An 18,390-nucleotide genomic window follows, 5' to 3' on the forward strand; every position below is an offset into this window, starting at 1 on the left:
GGAATACAAAGTTAGTGTGCAAGAGATCCTCAACGCGAAGTGTAGTTAACATGTACATGACAAGTTGAACTGAATATCACTGTCTGTTGTAAACAGCATGATTTGATTTGGATTTTACCCCCTCACCTCCCCCCCCCCCCCCCAAAAAAAAAAAAAACTGCGTATTTACCTTGATCGCATTCAATGAAAACTAGGGAATAATTATGGTCGCGGCAAGAGTTTTGCCCGTACATCCATCGCTTCTTGAAAATTGCACGTCTTAGGATGAGATCATCTCCGGTGCTGTTGTATCCAGACTCCAAGTACGGTATATATAGCCGATTCGCAGCCCTGGCGTAGCCACGGTCCCGGCAGACTTGGTTAAACTCAGTGTTGATACCAGAAAATGTACAGAGTGGAAGGAAATGAAAGCAAACTGTCTTCCAGTCTGAGCTATTGTAGCGGCCCTCCAGAAACCCAACGTGCCGTGATCCATTCCAACGAGAGTCAGGTGGCGTTAACCGAAACTCCGGAGTTGCAGTTGGCGGCAGCACTTCATGCTCTGTCAAAATAGAAATGATGGTAGTAGGTCAAAATTTAAGATTGTGCAATTTACAAGAAAAAAAACCTATAGTGACACATGCCTTGTATTCAACGAAGATAGTCATCTCCCTTCATATTCTGTTCACGTTGGCTTATTGACTACAAAATCTGCGTTCAACTAGAATCCGATCAAACGGTAAAGCGATCAGCGTAGCGATTAGATTTCCATTCAGTCAGTTCCAAGGAACTCGTAAAAGCTATCAGTCATTTGTGGTCAAAAGTGTACATTACTGAGGGAACTTCTCACCTCTTGCACAGACTACTCCAAGCAGGGATTTTGACCGTTTCTCTTCACCTGAACACATCCTCATCCTCTCATCAATGCATTCGAAGAACTCTTTACACTGGTATGATCTTTCCAGGGTGGAGAAGTGATACTCGCATATGATCGGCTGACTTGCATCGTGCACCTCCTTCTTTGTACGTCCTACTGCATATGGAAAGCCCAGGTGTCTACAGATGAAGTCGGAGACAAAGTCAAGATCCTTGAATGGCATGGCGACTCCATCGTATACGAGGGGAACTAATTCGTTGCCTCCAAGATGAAGCATTACTATGCCGTCGTTCTCTGCCCTCCCACCAACCAAGCGAATATCACCTGTAATTCAAGCAACCATGGTCTCCGAATGATGTATCATGAATTGTGTTGCCTTGAGAGCCAATGGGAAGTACAGGTAATGGCGTAACCAAGAGATGATGGATGGATCATGGAGGGGCGGCTCAGGCCCCTTAACCAACGACCATGTCCCCTATACCCCCGCCCTCGGAACGTGAGAAGTCGGTTAATTTGAAACTTCGTTGTATTGTATCAAACGTCATGCATGCTAATGTACAGCGTTTATCTTATTACTTCTTCGTGACTGTGTTAATCTTATATAAGTCAATTTTTGTTGGTGCAATCAATTCGTTTGAGTACTAATTTAAGTTTCAGGTAAATCGAGTCCGTTAAACGCAACCTATGTATACATGTATGCAAGAGCCGTCTATGAAGGAAGTTGCAATGACTCCATTTGGATCCCATTGTACTGTAGGCAATGAGACAATAATCCTTTAAAACAGGCTTGTACGTTGCGCTTGCTTCTTAGTCGAGACGAATTTAGACTTGGACCGAGTCGGGTCTTATGTTTCGTGTACGCAGGAAGTGTACACGAGTACATGTGGAGGAGTATTAGTTTTCTTTGTACTTTTTACTTTATTCCTACTAGCAGTGTTGTAGGTCTCGAGACCGGTCTCGGTCTCGGTCTCGGTCTCGGTCTCGAGACCACTTTTTGCCGGTCTCGGTCTCGGTCTTGGTCTCGGGAACTGTGGTCTCGGTCTTGGTCTCGGTCTCGGTCCCCTTTGGTCTCGATATTTTGGCTGGTCTCGAGTCGAGACTTTGTATTTTGAATATGGGGAACAATTCAACTCTTTTTCCCTAGAAATATTGGTAATTTTTTTCTATTTTCCATTTCAATTATTCCTTTATTCGTGGAGGCGGGAAAAGGTGTTTTTTTTTCATTATATTTATTAATGGATATTCATCAATTCGAAGACCGTTAAATTGGTATTAGTGGTGGACAGCTGAATTTTGTAATCTCTTTATTAAAATAGACACGACTTGGGAATAGAGTATGCAAATTACGTGAAATGGTCACAGTTACTACTCAATAACATGTTCTTTATCCCAATTATATTTTTTACAAAATGGAGCGTGCCATTTTTTTTAGCATACGGCCACTTTCTTTTTGACTCGCCATGTATTCATCTTTTCATCTGTGATAAACACAAATTGAGCTACTGCCATGGTCACACAAAAATAGAGTCTAATTGCCTGCCTCGTCTCCTTCCTCAATGTCAATTGCATTTGCATGAGTCGAGAAGAATTGTGTTCCATTAATCGCTATATGTTGTTTACGGCCATCACAATAAACTATTAATATATTGGCAATATGTCGTACTTGTTAATCACTAAAATATTCAAGTAAATTGCCCAGCAAAGTAGCCGTGTGGGCGATACGATGGCACGGTACAAAACACAGAGAGGCGTTGGCACTGAGCCGTGAATCCTATAAAAGTACATCTCACCCACCACATTCAGTTTGTGACAGCGCCCTTCTATTGTGTCGGCCATCAAGTAGGCTGATGGTGATGATGACGGCGGGCAGATTAACAGAAGATAGATCAGGCAAATATGGTTCATCGAACTTCTATAGTATGTGTAATGTTATTGACATTAAACAAAAATAAAGTGGCATTACATTTCAGCCTTAGCCAGGCCTTCTTCAGAGGTAAATGACAGAGGAACAACTGAAGAAACAAACATGTAAGGGACACACAAACATGCAGGGTTGGAAGGAGAATCACAAAGAGGGATGGGGGGGGCAGACCAATCCATATCTGGCTACCATCTCTCAATGTTTTAGTCTACATGTACAAATCTATATTCCATGACTGAAATTTAAAAAAAATTATCAATATTTTCTTGCTCCAAATTTTTTTCGAATCAGGTTTACAAGGAGGTCCAATGTAAAATTAAAGTTGCATTTAAATATCCGTTAGTGGTCATTGCTGAAACCAAGGGGTGGCTGTGGAGTTTAGGGTCCGAGTTCCCATAACAGATGAAACATTCAACTTTAACTTTTTACGTTTGTCAAGTTTCAACATCTTCAAGTTTTGCAAAAACTAGTATAAATTGTCGTACTCCTAAGTTAGAGTTTCTGCATCAGATTTACACTTTATAGTAGTTAAACAATCTTTTTTTTAAATATTTTTTAAAAAGTGGGAAAAATATATGGAGTTCATCAAATAAGGTTTTCTACTTCTTTAAATTAGTTTGTTTCCAATTTTTTTTAATTGATTGTGACAATAACAAATTTTGTTGCCATGTTGTAATTTATGGCATGAAGCAAACACGAAGAGCACTCGCATGACACAATTAAGCAGGTACAAGTGATTCCTCACTTTCAATCACTTCCTTCACATCCCCATTAACATCAACATCTCAAGGACAGACTGTTCAGCTGTAATTAGTGTCTTGTTGTTTATATTGTTATTTATTATCCGCGGTCTCGGTCTCGGTCTCGGTCTCGGTCTCGGATCATTTCGGTCTCGGTCTCGGTCCGCCTTGAAGGGGCTGGTCTCGGTCTCGGTCTCGGTCTCGCAACTTCTGGTCTCGGTCTTGGTCTCGGTCTCGGACTATCCCGTCTCGACTACAACACTGATTCCAAGTCTGTTTTCTAAATAAAAGTAGCAGCCCTTCCCCTCAAGGTTAGTACCCTGACTCCTCTTGCCCCTTACACTGTTTACTTTAGAGAGGGTCACTGACCTTCCTTTGTTAAGAGTTATGTCTGATCATTGAGCAGCAAGGCATCATGGAGTGAGCGCCTCTATTCACTAGCTCCCTTGCCACTTGTACATAACTGATGCCAGATTTTACCTCCTGCGCATCCATTCACTGGTGAGTCCTGCTTTTAAGTTTTTCTGTCAACTACTGAGAGATGTATTGTGTTGAAAGGTATTTTTTATGTATGAGAATGTCTTGAAGTTTGACTTACTTTGCCACATCGTGATGACTTTAGTTTCAATTAATCCAAAGTTCATGTAACTTCACTTGATTTAAAGATTAAGTTTAAGTTCTACAGTAAGTTTTGCTTCATGAGTAGTATTTCCTTTCCAGAGGAGTAGTTCAAACCAATATACTGATTCCTGATCTTAGTTTTCTAAAAGTTTTAAGTTTTCCTTGGACGAATTTTTTTTTTGGCCAGTTAAAGTGTTGTGTTAAAAGTGTTCATTGTTTTGTACGTACGTAGGACGGGTATTTACGTCTCAGCCAATGAAAAGCTTTGCTTGCCACGCTCCACCCACAGTTACCGTCCACCGTGACTGTCCACTGCCTTACTTTTATTATTCAAATTGTTTGCTGCTTGTGTTAATCATGATAGCAATGCAAGAGGATTCCAACTCGTTGAGCGGTACAAAAATCTACATAACAAAAAAGGATCTCTTACAATTAAAGCTGTCTGGCACAATGCCTGCTGAATCTCTCTATCGAAGCAATTTTGCAAGTACATGTACATTGTACATGATGTGTTTGGAAAAAAATCGTATTATTAATTAAATTACCTTAATTAGTTTAGTGCAGGTATATGAATTCAAAATGCAGAGAGTCCTCTCAGCATTTCAGCCTACTGTACATACTGCCTTTGGTCATGGATCCCGTGGCCACAACCATGTTCCATTATAATCTATGTTATTAATTTATGTTATTGATAAGTGTACCCCCTGTTGATTTTTTCTCGACGAAGAGCTGGCATTTCTTTGGAATTATTTCAACACTCTGTTTATGGGTTTTCTCTGCACGGGCATATTTTGTTTGCCTGCACCTTTGCCAAGATTGCGCAACAATAGAAACTATTTTGAAGGCTTACGTAGGGTACAGCATAGAGTCAGTATTCAGATTAGCAATACACTTGGGACGTAAAGAAATAATAAGGCTAAGGCAGGGTACGAGCGCTATAGACACTAGTATAAAGGCTTACGTACGCGCGTAGGGTACAGTCAGTATTCAGATTAACAATACACTTGGAACGTAAGGAAATAATAAGGCTCAGGCAGGGTACGAGCGCTACAATAGACTCTATTATAAAGGCTTACGTAGGGTACAGTCAGTATTCAGATTAACAATACACTTGGAACGTAAGGAAATAATAATGCTAAGGCAGGGTACGAGCGATACAATAGACACTATTATAAAGGCTTACGTAGGGTACAGTCAGTATTCAGATTAACAATACACTTGGAACGTAAGAAAAGAATAAGGCTAAGGCAGGGTACGAGCGCTACAATTTACGGATAGACACTATTATAAAGGGTACGCGTAGGGTACAGTCAGTATTCAAATTAACAATACACTTGGAACGTAAGGAAAGAAATAGGCTAAGGCAGGGTACGAGCGTTACAATAGACACTATTATAAAGGTTTACGTAGGGTACAGTCAGTATTCAGATTTAGTACACTTGGAACGTCAGGAAAGAATAAGGCTAAGGCAGGGTACGAGCGCTACAATAGAAACTATGTAGGATTAAAAAGGCTTACGTAGGGAACAGTCAGCATTCAGATTAACAATACACTCGGAACGCAAGGAAATGATACGGCTAAGGCAGGGTACGAGCGCTACTTAGAAGAACAATAGAAACGGTACGTATGATTATAAATGCTTATGCAGGGTACAGTCAGTACTCAGATTAACAAGACATATACATTGTATGCCTATAAAAGCTAAAGGCAACCGTCGGGTACTGTCACTCGCAAGACGAAAGTGAGGCACGAAATGGGGAACGTTCGACAAATGTGCCCGTGTGAATATCAATGATGAGGGGAGGGCACTTGTTTTAAATGCATATCGCCATAAGTTTATAAACAAAGAAGAGGTTTATGGAGTAATTCATAAGTTTATAGAGTAAATCACCAATGTTTAACAAAGCTGAGAAAAAAAACTGAATTTCCAATAAAAATAAATATTTGTATGAACCGTATTATTATCATTTTCTTTTCATAACTAAAAACGAATAAAACTGTTGCAAACTGTTTAAAGAGTACATTGACCTGAAACTACTAATCAACAAACTTAGCTGACCCAAGTTTCGGCAAGTCCTTCCAATTTTTATTAATAATTATTTATTTACTATACTATTGAGGACCTGATCCTTTCCTCTTTTGCTCCCTTTTTGTTTGTGCACTAACTTTTTCTCGACAGCTCCCAAGGTTTTTACCATTGAAATCGCACACATTCCATTGTCCCAAGTTCTCAGTCTGAATGGATAACCAACCCAGACAATTACTTACTATGGACATACGTTTAGAAAAAATATTTACTGCCACTGCAAACAGGGCACAATCATGAGATTGCACTGATTCTGCTTACCCGTGAAACACTTGATCCCAACGTCGTGTCTATGATCGCACCCGTCGTATCTCGGAGTCCACTGCTCGAGAGTGCATTCCTCCAGGGGTTGGACAACGGAACCACAGTCGATTCCCTGCAGCCATATCGGACCAGTGGCCGTGCCAAACTGTGCCGTGTTGCTGATCGCGTACAGGGCGGGATAACCCAGTTGGCGACACAGCACGCGGCCCGGAGCGTGCAGGAAGCTGGAGTTCAGAATGGCACCGACGGAGCAGTATGAACCCCATGTTTCGTGGCCAGGTAAACGGACTTCCACCCGACCTTCGTTAGGGTAACGGCCATCCACAATGCGAAGATCTATAGCTGAATTAGTAAAAAAAAAAATTGAAGAAAAAAATAACTGGGTAACGGACATGACATGCACAGAAGATTTGTTTTGTTGGGATGGGTATCCAGCCTTATTAAGGTGGAAATGTTCCTATTTCCGATCGTGGAAGTGAATTTTCACTCTTTGCATTTGAGAGAGTGAATAAACAGCTAGAGAGATGAGTAAAAAATATTTTTTTTTATTTTAAGCAGGAAAAGTTACATCAACTTACCTGCAGGCTGAGTAATCACTGGACCAGACTGTAACAATACGGCGAAACCGAAAAGGAGTAAAAGCGTCACATTCATACTGACGCGACTGTTTGCCTCACCGATTCCGACAATAATGTGGCGGTAAGCCTAGCAAGCCTTGCCTTTTTGTTCCCTCTGAGATGTTCACTATTACATGATCATGTGACTTGGACAAAGATCGCTCATCGTGGTTGCTAGACGATGGTGGAGTCAGTGCTGGTGTAATAGGAAATTTGGCCCCCTATAAAATCCGATCCTCCTATGAAATTAGGACTCCCACACGTGTTCTGTCACTGTACGTGTAATTATCTTCACGAAGCATGCGCAGTACACCCAATGAGCTTGTATTTCATGGAGTTCAAATGTCGCATTACACGTGTCGGATTAATAAAATGTCTGCATAATCGCCAGACGCCAGTGCATGCCGCCACTACCGCAATTAATTTTACAGGAAAACAACTTTCGTCTGAATAGTTAATTAAACAGGTGCAGGACAACAACCTTCGTCTTACTTAGTTGATTAAACAGGTGCAGAAAAACAACCTTCGTCTTACTTAGTTGATTAAACAGGTGCAGGAAAACAACCTTCGTCTTACTTAGTTGATTAAACAGGTGGCGATCGTAATGTAATCATAATGATCCCGATAATAGGATGAGTTAGGAAATATTAAGTAATAATTAATGTCATAATGGCATATTACGATACCAACGCTACTAAAATGCTTTTCATTTATTCACTTCGACATATATATATTTATAGGTTATGGGTTCGAGGAAAAGGTTTGAAAACCCGTATTAAAATCCCCTGACGCGTTAAGGATTAGGCCAAAAAAAAAATTCGGTCTCTGGTCAGACCAAAGTTCCGGAATTGACGCGGCGACGCGGTTTTTTTTTTCTTCTTCTTCTTCAAGCTTGGATTGTACAGACAAGGTGAGGTACTATTTTGCTTTTTTTGGTGTCCTCATGTACATTTTTGTGTCCTCCATAATGTGCCTTGGTGCTCTCGATCATTTGCCTTGGTGCAATTTCCCCTTCTTGGTGCTCTTTGGTAAAAAAAAATGAGGAGGTGCGGCAATAGAGGTCGCTGTTGGAGCTACCGCGGAACATTTTGGGGAAAAAAAAAAATTGACGCGCATGATTAAAATCGACGCGAGCGCTGACCAGAGACCTTTTTTTTTTGGCCTTAACTACAAGTGTGTTTGCGGACAAACACAGTATGTTTCGGCTGTTTGAAATGACTCTGCGACATGTGACGACGGTATGACAACCTCAATTCAAATTTCATCGATATAAACACATCCCGGTTTACATAAACAAAGTTACAACACATCGGACACATAATTTTATAGATATAGGCCTTTAATAGGAAAAAATGCCAATGTAAGGTTCAATTACATGACATGTGATGACTTTATCATGATGTCACATCAATGTTCATCTATTGCACATTTGGTCTAGGTTTCTACCGAGTAACAACCAAATTGGACACTCGGGGTACGTTCGCACGTGTTACTCTTGCTACTTCCAAGTGCAGGAAAATATTGCGTGCGCATTACTCTCGGTGCAGGAGTATACTCCCAGTATGACGGAGAGTATACTCTTGCTGACCCGCGGGTCGTACTCCTGCCGTTCGGGCGCTCAGGAGTAAACTCGTGTTAACACGAGTACCACGCTCGAACGCGCTTACAGTTTAGTAGATATACCGGTAGTATTTGAAAATGCACCTTTAATGTGACTTCACGTGACTCGCAATGACGTCATCATGACGTCACCTCAATTTTCATCCATACCACGTCCCTGTTTATGTACACACGCTACCAAGTTTCAACCCAATCAGACTTGTACTTCGAATGATAAAATGCGCCTTTAATGTGACGTCATATGACACAAATGAAGTCATCGCGATCAACGTGGACCGGGTAGTGCAGCATGTGTACACTAAGTTTGAAGGCGATCAGATTTACGAAAGTGCAAAAGTTATTATGGCAATCGTTATTATAGCAGTATAGGATACATGCCTGAAATAATGGCGTTCGCTTCACCCAATAGTTACCCAAGGGAGAAAGCCCTAGAGATCATGTCTAACCCAACCTCGTCCCCAGGGTGTCGAGCAGTACGCGCCCACCACTACCGGCTCTACCGCACTGGTATTGGATCATTCGCATGTGCAAGATTTTTGAACACGTATGCAAATGAGGAACAGTCTGGTGCCTGGATATGCGTTACACATTAGCGTTTGTTTTTGTATGCGGTGTCCGGGATAAAAAAAAAAAAGAGTCAATTCGTAGCAGCGCGAGCACGGCGTGAGTTACGAAAACACGATTTTTTTTTTTAAATCAAACTGTTACGATCTTATCGAGACAACATGCAGTGTCATATTTGATATTAGTATAAGCAAATTGGAAAGGAAATTAGTATTTTCGAGAAGGCGTGGACGAATGATCGCGAAAACACGTACTGCAAGTTGTGAATAATAGCACCAAGTACACGATTATCATCCATTATTAGCCAATTGCGGTATCGAATCAGGATACAGGAAGAAAGTTTCCTATCCAGGGTTTACTATAAGAAACGCGGTTGAAAATAAAGTAAGCACTGGGGACGAGGTTGTGTCTAACCTGAAACAAAATGTGCCCATTAGCATTCAGAGATTGAAAGTCTAATCTACATAGCTCCCAAGACGAGATTTACGAGGGCTGATTGCTCTGCAGCTAACATGGTCAGCTGATTTAAGAAAAAATTTAAGACTCTTTAAAAATGTATTACGAAACTAGCATATCAAAGTGAGGCAAACCAGTCTTATTGTGTTGTCAAAAAATGAATTAAGTCAAATTAATAACATCCCTTATTCATTACTTTAAAAAAAAATATTTTCAAGCCTGTAGATAATTTGTTATTATGAAACATTTTTTTTCTCATTCATTACTCTTATGCTGTAGACATCAAATGTTGCATCAGCATGAATCCCAAACTGTTTACAATAATCTTGAGACTGTCCTACAATGATCTTGAGACTGTCCTGAAGTATAGCAAGTAACATGCATTTTTTTTCAGTAGACTTGGACGCTAGGCGTTTGTAGGTGTTAGGCCGTGCAGATGTAGCAGGATACCAGGTGTACTAGATCGGCTCTAAAACACGCCGCGGGCGTCGATTACCAATCGCTATAAAATACCACATAATTCAACCACTGGACTCCAAGACTATATACGAGGACCGCAGCCTACGCTCGCTATACTGCATGCATCATGCATGCGTGAACGTACGAGTGCGGCATTTTCACGACTCGACTGTAAACAACATGGCTGCCAACATGGATGTCACAACATCAACATGTACCGTCACAACATGCGAGATACCTACCGATCTTTGTTTCTTTGTGCGTCATGTTTGTTGTCGAAAAGGTGCAAAGAGACAGCTTTTGCCTCCGCCAAGCAGCAATGGATTTTTTTCCGAAAGGAAAATTCTGAATGGCCCCTTAATTGAGTTGATTTTTGACACAATTTCCTACGACGAGATATACGAGTGCTGCTGGCTCTGCAGCTAACATGGTCTGCTGATTTAAGAGAAAATTTAAGACACTGTGTAAAAGGTAGAACGAAACCAGCATATCAGAGTGAGGCTAAACAATATCTGTCGTGTTTTCCAAAAAAAATATGATTTCAGTAAAAGTAATAACACCCCTAATTCAGTAATTTAAAAAAAAAAATTCTAGCTTGCAAATACCTCATTATTATGAAATATGTTATCTCATTTATCTCACTTGTGCTGTAGACATTAAATGTTGCATAACAATCAAGCCCAGACTGTTTACACTGGTCTTCAGACTGCCGTGGAATATGGCATGGAAAATGCGACGTTTCAAATGCCTTTCCAGACATGGGAAATGCTTTCAGATGCATACAAAAACCTTTAAAAATGCACTTAATTGAGTTGGTTTTCGACATAGTTCCATACGACGAGATTTACGAGTGCTGTTGGCTCTGCAGCTAGTATGGTCTGCTGTTTTAAGATACAATTGAAGACGATTCAACAGTACATCTGTGTTAATATCACATGGAATTTAAAAAATATATGTTTAACTTCAGAAAGAAACAATTTGAACAGAGTTGAAATATTATTTGAAAATTGAAGTATGTATACATGATGATCAAAGATTAGGACCAAAAGTAGGGTCCGTGGTTTGGGTCAGGTGTGCCCGCTAAAAGATGACCAATATGAAGGTCCAATTGGTTTGGGTCAGATATTCCCAGTAAAAGATGAACGAGGTCAAGGTCCAATCGGTTTGGGTCAGGTGAGCCCACTAACAAAAGGGGTCATAGTGATGGTCCATCGTTTGGTTATACCAAGAAGTTTTTGTCAAATAAATAGCTGCTTTAGGCTGCTGCAAAGATCCAAGACTAGTTTTCCCCTATCTCTCATTTGTGTCCAAGTATAAATGTAGGACGAAACCAACAAATCAGAGGGAGACGAACCAATCTCTATCGTTCCGTCAAAAAAAATGATTTTCATTTTATCTCATCGATAACATGTATAATTAAGTAGTTTCAAAGATCAAAATGAGTATCGACTGTCTTCATAAAAAGCGACTTTAGGTGTGTGTTTGCTCTTTGACCAGCTACCGTTAATTAAACAGCAAAATATGAAGAAGGAAGTCAGCAGAAAATCAAAATCTGCAACTTTGTAGTCGAACAACACTAACACCAAAGATGCATGCTGTAGAATTTTGCATTAGCATAAATCCCAGACTGTTAAACAATGGTCTCGAGACTTCCCTTGAATATGACAGGTAAATTGCGACATTTGAAATGGCCTTCCACACATAGAAAATGCTTTCACATGCATTACAAAAAAAAACATAATCCTTGCACAAGGTAAACTTGATTATTTTTACATCGATCATATTTACCTTGAAAGAAAGCACTCAATGGGGATGGTTTTCGGGTGCTACTTGATTCAAGGTCTTTCGAAGAGAAAATGTTCACGGTTGCGTTTGATGGCTTTTGGCTTTCAGGATGCGAAGATTTGTTTTCGTGTTCTGACACTTGATATAATATTTGTGTATCACTCAAACTGCACACTCGCCATTGAGCCTCCGGGTTAAATGAATTATGTTTGTATTTGTAACTATTTTTCATGAATTTGCTGTAAAATAAAGTACTTCAGTTTTGTATTTTTTTCCCACATTGTCTGAACAAATTAAGTGTCCTCTCCACAAGAAAATGCAAATCAACTGACCTCCTTAAACAAATATCAAGGGCCTAATAAAGGTCCATGGCAGAAAATTGGCTTGAAATTGCCTGCGGTAGCCAAAACACGATTTGTATGCTTTCAAATTCTTCGCATTTTGTATTTTGTGGGCCATGAACATGAGGCTTTTAAAAAAAAATGGAAGCCCTGCATCGGGACTGTGAGCTAGAATGTCTGTGAAATTAGGATGAAAATGGGCCATAAAAGCGTTCTATTTTGCAATGGAGCGCAGGCCTCGTTTTTGAAAATGGCGATAGGATTCAGGACTACTCTTAAAGGTGATCATACTCGGATGGAAATTCTCCCAAAAGTCATCGATTACTCCAACGAATTGAACAGAAAATGAAAGATAATGATATAAGCTTTAATTTGATGCGTGTGTTGAACACCTCATCAAATTAAGAGATGTTAGTATTTTTCCTGAATTTCTGAAGTCGGAGCAGATATTAATTAGGGTCTATTACAGTTTATTCACTGGTCTGTTACCATAAGCCCCATTCGACCGTCTCGATTACATTGAACGAATCTGAGATCTTCGTCTATCAAATTCTCCAGCCAATATTAGTGTGGATCCCAGACTGTGGCCACTGTGATGTGTTGTAGGTCAGTGCGGTGAAGGATATGGTCAGTCTTAACGCAAGTAAAATCTTGAGCATCGTGTGAATGAATGAATGGTGTATATTACCCTAGGCTAAAAATTCACGGGTATGGGTTGTACTAGATGAGTACTAAATGTAATCACTGTTAGTTGGACTGGTTATTATTAACTGTGCAGGCTACGGGCGCCCAGCTCATGGACGATATCCGGCATAGGCTCACTCTTCATTTGGAGTTGTTTATCACCATTATTTTTGGTGTATAGTTGTCAGTTTTAGCTCAAATTGCGTTGACGCCATTGAGTCTATGCAAAAAGGTGATTTCTGTTGCGCTCACAATGTTAACTTCACCTCATCGAATTCATGAGGGCGTCGCATTTCATTTCTAAAGTTCTCATATTGATCGTGTCTCTGAAGTCTGTATGTCGAAACAAAACTGCGTATTGCAATGTTTTGCTTACAGCAATAAGCGTATCATGCGTTGATATCGTTGAATGAAATAATAAAGCCATCTTTTGCAAGATGTAGTTGACCCACACTATATCTGCACCGTGCAGCTCACTTACGTTTTTGCCCTAGTGGCAGCAATGACATACCTGTATAGACCCTTAATATGACGAGAGGCAACATCTGCACATCTTGTGGGATTGGGGGGGGGGGGGCTGGTGGTGCACATCTTGTGGGATGGGGGGGGGCTGGTGGGGCCACCCCCCCCCCCCCCCCGGCGACCAATTTTCCCCAACAGCAAAAGCCAAACATGTGTATGTTTGTATTTTTATGATAGTGGGCCCCTCTAGTTGGTACTATGCCCCACTCCCCTCGACGCTCAGGGCTGCCGATGGACCAGGCCATACGCCGTGCTTCGTCTAAAAATATGTATTCATTTTGACATGTTCATGTCCTTCTTGAGGTCCACGAGCATACTGTTCGAAACCTCGAGTTGTACCAATTGGTTCTTCTCAGAACCACACAACTCACTATAGAGATATCATTCATTCACGTGATGTTACCGCAAACCTCCCATTCATTATTAACACAGAGTCTGCTTGCCTGAATTGTGTATCTTTTTTTCCATTCATTATATTTTCGGGGTAATGGAGTTTCAGACAAGGTCGGCGGCAATAAAATGTGGTTTGTTTTCTTCTTGGGTCGGCAGCCCAAATTGGGTCGGTCGGAAATGAGGGGGGAAAAAAGTAAAAAGGGATGCCCTAATAAAATACGGAATGGCGTTCAAATCAAATAATCCATAAGTTAAACTCTCTGGCTGCTGATTTGGCTGATAGTTTGCACCTCACAATTACGTCTTACTGTTACGTGAAATTGTACCAACTCCCTTAAGGTTTCATTTTGCAAGCACTGCGAAACTGGAAAAAAAATAAGGTGCATTATTCGCACCCAAGTTATTGCAGTTTTGAAACATTTATGTTTCTAGAAAATTGCCTTCATTGACATTTCACGTATTTTAAGCGATATTGTTCCACAAAAAAAGACGTTGTCCATGAAGGTTTATCAGGGAGTATAGGCCATCAGCCTGGGGGTTTGGTCAGTTTCGAATCAGGGCATAAATGATTATAGTGCAAATGCGCAAGGTATACCGCACCTAGAGTGGTAACAAGCATTTTGATGGACAAAAAGGTGATAACACCCAAAAAGCTGCCACCGCTGCAATGCTATCAGATATTTTCCAACTCTGGAGGTGTATACCTCGCCAAAATCGCTATGACGATTATTCCCCTCATTTGATACCGGTTGCCAAACTTTTGAACCGAGGCTGATGGCCTAGTATATCGGAATGTAACCATAATTACCAGACAGACAGTCCTTCAACTGTACAGACCGAAGTGTTGTCATACTGCTACAAAGTGTTTATATTGCGTTATTTCCTACGGCCGTGGATGTTCCATTTGCAGAATACACAATCGACTGTCAAAACAGTAGAGTTTGGCCAGAGCTTCTTGTTATGGGACCGCAAGAGTCGAGTTCATTGCCCGATGAAATAGGCATGCTCAGAGCTTGCAAACTACAACATATCAGATACACTTGGGAAATCCTGAGGATTTCAGCCAGTGTTTTAATTCTACATTAAAAGTACTTTAGCGTGCCGGGCCTTGCCCTTTTAGTTGTTGTTTTGAGCTCAAAATAATGTAAAGTGCAATCTTTTTAAGAATGTTGACAGGGCTCGGACAAAGTGTATCTGAAAGCTTCATTTGAGAATGATGTATTTTGTTTTAACATCATTAGTAAGTTAATATAAAAACCTGCGACTTACAATGCAAAAGTTAATATCGTTTTTGAATGGTTACGATAGTCGATGTGCAACTTTGGGGTCTCGCTAACGAGTTTGTTAACGCATTCTGAACTGTCTTATTAAACGCATTATCAAAGTTTGGATTATACAAACGTTTCGTACGAAGCAAACAACAGTACGAGACTCACGATGAGAATGCCGTTGTCTCTTTAAGAGCGCAAAAAGTGATGACTGAAGACGGACTGATCATCGACCATGTGAGGGGTCCAAGCATTGCAAAGACCCACAGGAGGAATTAAGATGGTAACTTGGACCTCTTACTACAAAGGCGGCAATTGCACCTAATAGTACAGCAGATTAGTGATAAGATTGATCAGTTTGCTAAAGGCATGAAATTTGATACAGTCAGAGTATGCCATGAGAAAGATATCTGGCCATAGGGCCATCACAGACTTGTCTTTTGAAAAAAAAATGTCATAGGATAACAAGAAATAATTGTCAAAATTTCAAAATGGCGGTCATTGCATGTTATTCTATGATATTTTTTTTCAAAGGACAAATCTGCGATGGCCTTATAGCCAAATATCTTTTCCATGACATACTCATACAAATTTCATGCATTTATCATCAACTGAACAATTCCAGCATATTTTTGGTGCACCAATCTGCCTGACTATAAGCAATCCCCGATGTACCGAGGAAACATAAATAAATCATCTCAAGGGAATTGCCTCAGAGCCTTGGAAATGCTTTTTATTAATAAGAAGAGTGGTTTGGCTTCAAGGGAACGAATGACGTCTCTCCTTTTCAGGTTTTTCTTTTTTCTTTACGAAAACTGCCGTTAAGAGGAAGTCCATTCAAGAATCCAATTAAAATGGAAATGCGCTCATCGTACTGATTTGGAAGTGACAATGTGCATGACGTGAATGCTGAAATCAGTTTCAGAAAGAAAAAAAACAGACGAACTCAAAAACATTAATTTCTTGTGATATATCGAGTGAAACGTCCCGCCTTCCCATGTTCCATTTCTGTTTTGGTGCTTGTTTATTCGGGTTGGTTATAAAAAAAATATTATTTTGGCAATGTACTTCAAGAATTGTTTATCTTCAATGTTGAATTGTTAGAAGACATTTTAAGTATTCTAATGCAGACCAAATTACTGCACCGGCACAAAACGGACTGAAAACGCTCTTATGGAAAGAGGGCGTATTTTTTTTATAAAGATGATTTTTTTTTTAGTCGAGTAAGAAATGGGTCAAGTATTGAGACAACACTGCATGTTGTTGCATGGGATAATGTAATAATGTCAGTAGATGAATACCCAGGGCTATGCACCAATTATTTCCATGCATGTAAAGACCCAACGTAGCCAATTTGAACCATATGGGCGATACATCGATCATTGTTCATAGCCCGGGTATTATGAGGTAGACAACCTCTCTCCCAGGTGCATTTACAAGACATTAACTCACCCAGCGCTCTTTAACTTTATGATTAACGCTGACGTGTTACTAGTCCTGCTGTCCGCCTAGGCGATGCCACGTTTACATCAAACGACCTATTATTTCTATTTGGACAGTCAGTCTGTGAGTGCTCATGGGGAGGGCAGGCAATTTCCCCTGCCGTGTGACGCAACGCATGGCCCCGACAGGCAGACGGAGAGAGCACGGAAATTTACTCGGCTTTAACGATGACATATTTGTGCCTTACAGTTTGCGTTCAGAAGCTTTAATTATAAGAACAAAAATTAAAACGTAATGGACTGATTTGATGTTGTGATGTGGTCAAATGTTTGTTTGAAGGTCAATATAAATATGGGAGGTTGGAATGTCACTTAATTGCACTAAAAGAAAATATCTTCGGGTTTTTTTCCTCGAATCTTCGGCGACATCTGGAAGTGAAACCAGACCTTTTTCATCGATCGAGTAATGGAAAGTTGGTTTGTACAGCAGTACATGGGCGTCGCGAGGGGGCGGGGGCCAAGGGGCGCTTGCCCCCCCCCCCCTCCCCTGGGAAGGAAAAATATGCTAGAGAATATGCTAAAGAAAGTACAAGGATTTTGGGGGGAAATGTGCTCCCCCCCCGAAAAAAATCCTGGCGACGCGCCCATGTAGCTGTAGTCTTTGGACTATAGGCCAAGGAGAAGGACACTCTGTGGGTAAGATTGGTGGTGGATTTGGTTTGGGATATCGATAACAAAACTATCCAAGTGCAATCATGGCACGTTGAAAAACGCACACCTTTGGACACGCAAGTCCCTCTGATCAAACTGTGGGCCGGTCCGTGCACGGTAAAGGGTAAACTGTGCGGTCTGTACTGGAACAAACATGAAAGAAAAACTAGAACTGTGTTTGTGGTCAAAAACATAGCTGTTTCGACAAGTGTTTTAGTGACATCTGTAATGTAGGAGTTCATCCAAGTCGGATGTTCATGTACACGTAGATGGTTACGAAAATATTGGGCTGTAAAGAAGTAAATTTGGTGTCATAAATTAACAAAATTTAGAAATCTATGACTTGCAGGATGACGTCATCATGACGTCAATTTAATTTTCATGAATAACATACACGCGATTATGTATTCACAAAGTTTCAAGGCTATTGGCTATTGGCTCTAGAACTCTGGATATGGACATTTAAATCATGCACCTTAAAAATGACGTCACATGACTAATGGTGGCTTCGTCATGACATCACTTGTTTAGGAGCAACATAAGCTGAGGGTCTTTGTATGTGCCTAGTTTAAAGTCATTCTAATTGCCTTTCATGTCCATTTTGCCAATTAGAATAAAATATCAACATTTTAAAACTTCATAAGTACTCAGTTGATGACGTCAACATGAAATCACATCAGTGTCTGAATATTATTATCAATACCTGCCCACCTACCAAGTTTCATAACGATCAAACATTCCCTTATGTGTTTCAAAAAACACATTTTTGATGACGTCATGATGACGTCACAAATTTTTTGAAATGTTATGCACTATATTTTACCTACACAACCTAATACCCCCAAAAAATGTTGAAGTAGCATGTTTTGTTCCTGAGATGAGATGCAGATGAGATGAAAAACAATAAAAATCAATACAAATTCACATGATGACGTTATCACGACAAAGTTTCAATGGAGTCGGCCTTGTAGTTCTTTAGATATAGGCCCTTGAAAATGTACCTTTAAGTTGACGTTATATGACATGTGATGACGTCATCA

General features: G+C 40.4%; 1 protein-coding gene across 1 annotated transcript in view; it reads right to left on the bottom strand.

Annotated features, from left to right (window-relative positions):
• LOC119720859 overlaps positions 1-18,390 on the bottom strand; it is a 31,890-nt gene that overhangs the window by 6,310 nt on the left and 7,190 nt on the right. The window contains exons 2-5 of the mRNA XM_038190725.1: positions 7,067-7,094; positions 6,486-6,830; positions 830-1,180; positions 170-541 (exon numbers count right to left, since the gene is read on the bottom strand). Of these exons, the coding sequence (XP_038046653.1) occupies positions 170-541; positions 830-1,180; positions 6,486-6,830; positions 7,067-7,094 (1,096 nt within the window). The remainder of the gene's footprint in view (positions 1-169; positions 542-829; positions 1,181-6,485; positions 6,831-7,066; positions 7,095-18,390) is intronic.

The sequence above is a fragment of the Patiria miniata genome, unplaced genomic scaffold (assembly GCF_015706575.1).
Source record: "Patiria miniata isolate m_02_andy unplaced genomic scaffold, ASM1570657v1 HiC_scaffold_9, whole genome shotgun sequence".
NCBI classification, from domain to species: domain Eukaryota; kingdom Metazoa; phylum Echinodermata; class Asteroidea; order Valvatida; family Asterinidae; genus Patiria; species Patiria miniata.